This window comes from Merops nubicus, unplaced genomic scaffold (assembly GCF_000691845.1).
Source record: "Merops nubicus isolate BGI_N331 unplaced genomic scaffold, ASM69184v1 scaffold31585, whole genome shotgun sequence".
Lineage (NCBI taxonomy): Eukaryota > Metazoa > Chordata > Aves > Coraciiformes > Meropidae > Merops > Merops nubicus.
The window spans coordinates 20486-24112 of record NW_008609449.1 but is presented as its reverse complement, the minus strand read 5'-3'; the positions used below and the strand labels follow the sequence as shown (position 1 = coordinate 24112).

At 41.3% G+C, this 3627-nt stretch overlaps 1 protein-coding gene across 1 annotated transcript; it reads left to right on the top strand.

Annotated features, from left to right (window-relative positions):
• Positions 1–2306: 2306 nt before the first annotated feature.
• Positions 2307–2708, top strand: LOC103773239 (histone H2A-like). Its single transcript, XM_008940601.1, has one exon. The coding sequence runs from the start codon at positions 2307–2309 to the stop codon at positions 2706–2708; it is 402 nt and encodes a 133-aa protein (XP_008938849.1).
• The last annotated feature ends 919 nt before the right edge of the window (positions 2709–3627 follow it).

Here is a 3627-nt window from a genome sequence, read left to right as displayed (position 1 = left end):
CTTCAGATCAGAAAGTAAAGGGCTACAGAGACTTTTGGTAGGGTGGTTTGTGAAGTAAAGTTTTTGGGATCACAGTTTTGGAGTTTTCTGCAGGTACTCCAAAGTCTTTTGGCTCTGACCCACAGTTAGTGCTTGTCATGCAGAACCAAAGGCTTAGCTGCTGATGCCAGCTTTGATGTACAAAAGTTTTTTTCAGAGGCTGGGCTTTCAGGAGGACCTGCTAGTTTAATAATCATCTTCTGTGGCTGAAATACAGTTCACACCCATGGCTCTTGTATATTGCTGGTTGGAACCTATTTTGAACACCAGAAAACAAACACAAGAAGAGCACGTGCAGGAAGCATGCATTCATTTTAAAAAAATATTCATTTGCATTAGGTGAGATTTTTGCCCAGGTGAACTGAGAGGGACTTGCCGAGGACCCTTGGCACCAGAACAACTCTGTGCCCACAGTAAACCCTGAGCCCCATCTGAGGCAGAGTGTTACCAGAAGAGGGGGCAGAAGCCCAAATCTTAGGAGCAGTCCCATTACATCACTTGGTGGGGCTCCAACACAATGTGAAAGAAACATAACTCTCTCTGCCCATAAAGCATTACACAGCTTCCCCCTTCCCGGTTAACTAAAAATATATTGTATTTATAAAGCACATTTGCCCTATGTACTTTTTTAACCAAGCTTCAGCCACGGTGTACAGACAGAAACACTCCAGCCAGAGTGGGTGAGAGCTAGCAGTGCCACAGTGAGACAGAAATATAGCTGTGGCTCGGCCCTTGGAGACAGCCCGACTTCTCCCACTCCTTCTACCAAAGAACTTGCTTCTGGGCCTCCAGAACGTATTTCTTTATTTGCCTCCAAATCAGGTATTAGAGGGAAGAAGAACCACATGTGAGAATGACTCATTAATTGTCCAGGTGACCCCACTGATGAGGAGAAAAAGTTCCTCATAAAAAGGTTCTGCCCCAGGGTAGGGGGTAAAATGTTATGTGCGTTGTTTGCTTTTGAGCATAAGCTGTAGAAAAGCACAGATCAAGCCAAAATAAGAATTTTTGAAGGTAATAGGATATAGTTTTCATTATGTGATTTTTTTTTTTCCATTTATAATACATAGTGAAAGATTTGGAGTTGTGGATTTTATGTTATTTTGTAAGTTAGCTGTATTTGTAGTACATCTGCATGTGTGTAATGTGAGTAATCAGAATGTGAAAGTTACTGTCTGATAATAGGTTTAAGGAATTAAGACTTGGTTTGTTTGGATTTTATTATGGGCTGGGATTTTTTTGTTCCTCCCAAATCTTATTCTGACTCTTCTTAAATAGTTAAATTTACTTATAAAACCTTCCTTCTGAATCTTCTGACTTTTCTTAAACTTTTAAATCTCTTTATAAAAACTACCTTATAAAACCTTCCTTCTGAATCTTCTTCTGACTTTTCTTAAATTTTTAAATGTCTTTATAAAAACTATACAAAATCCTACATATTAATCTAGTGATGGATGTCCTTGTATATTGTAAACAGCTGTGCTGCAAGCTAACTGTCCTATTTGCTTGTAGATTAGAAATTGAGTATTTTTGCACTCTAATTATAAGAGTACCCTAACTGGACTGAATTTCCTTAATCTTGAGTAAATAGACAGTAATTTCTGTTCTTCAGTATGTATTGTTCTGCACCAAGAAGAAGAATTGGACAGCACATCTCCAGTACTCTCATAGCAGCCAGAGAATATTCCTTGTAGAGTTCATTTAGAACTCTTTATGAAAATATCTTATACTATTTTGGGTGTAAGAGACTGTGAGCTGTAGGAACTTGTCAATTGTCCAATTTAACATGAAAGAAAGATCAAACTTGATAATGGAAGAAGTTAGAATGCAGATTGTTGCTGAAATAAAAAGCAGGCTTGGCCTCAAGTTAGCTTTGAGGTAAGAATTGTGGTGCTTAAGAAACTTACTGAAAACCCACTATGCCTCAATCTGGAATACATTCCAAGTAACTGGGAAAAGCCTCTTTTCTTTTGACCTCTTCAAATCTACTTTAATAAACCTTTCTTGATAGGCTGACAGTCTGCTCTGATTTTACTACAAGGCCTCTCTCCTAAAAAGGTAGGCTATGAAAGGGCAGTAGGAGTTGAATCTTAGCTCTGCTATAAATGACCTGTGGAGTGTGACTCTTTCAAGCTGCCTTCTTGACATGGAAGAACAAAAAGTGTAGCTTACCTTGCTGTTGTCTCTCCTTGCTCTCAGTTAGCTGTAGCCCAAACACCTGGGTAATTTGAAGATCTTCAACCCTTTGTGCCTCCTCACCCATCAGAATGTCTGGACGTGGAAAGAAACGTGCTGTCAAAGTTGAAGCTGCAGTGAAGAAAACCAGGTCTGCCAGGGCTGGTCTGCAGTTCCCCGTGGGTCGTGTCTACAGGCTCCTCAGCGCTGCCGGGAGCGGTGCCGGTGCTGCCGTCTTCCTGGCTGCAGTCCTGGAGTACCTGACAGCAGAGCTCCTGGAGCTGGCAGGGAATGCTGCACGGGAAAACAAGAAAACCAGGATCATTCCCAGGCATATCCAGCTGGCTGTGAGAAATGATGAGGAGCTGAACAAGCTCTTCTGCTGTGTGACCATTGCTCAAGGAGGAGTTATGCCAAATATCCTTTCCCAGCTCCTTCCCAAGAGAAGTACCAAAGAAACTGTTGCTTCTCAGGAACAAGGTGGAAGCCTATGAAACTTGTTTTTCCTACTCTGGTCTCTGCACTTATGGATGGTGGGACTCAGTAGCACTAATTTGTATGCATTTATTTTTGTCAAGTGTTTTTCCCACCACTTTTAATGCATTTTTAAAGTTTGTAATAAAGTTCCTTGATTGCAGCACTGTTTTCCTCTGTGTTTTTTTTTTTTCTCAGCTTCCTTTCCAGGGGTAGAGGAACACACAATCTCCAAAAGAAGTCTAGCATGCCACCTAAATAAGTAAAGCACATTCAAACTTTTAAAAATGTGTTACAGGTAACTGTTGTGAACTAGTCAGAAGACAAGATACTGTCCATGTGAACTTTGCCTCTGTCACAGACTTGTGTAATCAGCTCAGTGCCTCAGAGGTGGTTTGATGCTGCTTTACAAATTAGTAAACCTGTGCTTTAAAGTCTTATTGCTTATAAAGCTGCAAACAGCTACCTCACTTCAGAGTACTCCAATACTACACTAAACTTCTATCCCTTCCATTTTGTCACAGCAACCAGAGGTAGTTTATTTAAAATCTGGTGTAATGTTTGTGCTGCTGGTAGAGGTAGCTGTTCTGCTTCCATCTACCAGTGCAGAAGACCAATCCATGGGGATTCTTTCCCCCCAAGGAAAGTGCCCAGGCTTTCTGTGTTCACAAGGGGTGCTGGAGCCTGCTGTTGAGCTGGAGACCTGAAATCTGCTGAAGCTTCATGAAGATCAGTCTTTCCCCAAGGCAGTATCTCATACATTTATAACATCTCACGTAGAGAAGAGCTGGCTAGGACCAGCTTCCTAAACTGTAGCTGGAATGTGAAATTTTATTTGAAAAAAGATCTGCCTGTCCTGCTGAGTTTGACTTAACTCCTTTGGCCCCTCTAACACAAGGGTGTTAGAGCCTCCTGGCCAGGTTTTATGACGCTGACAGA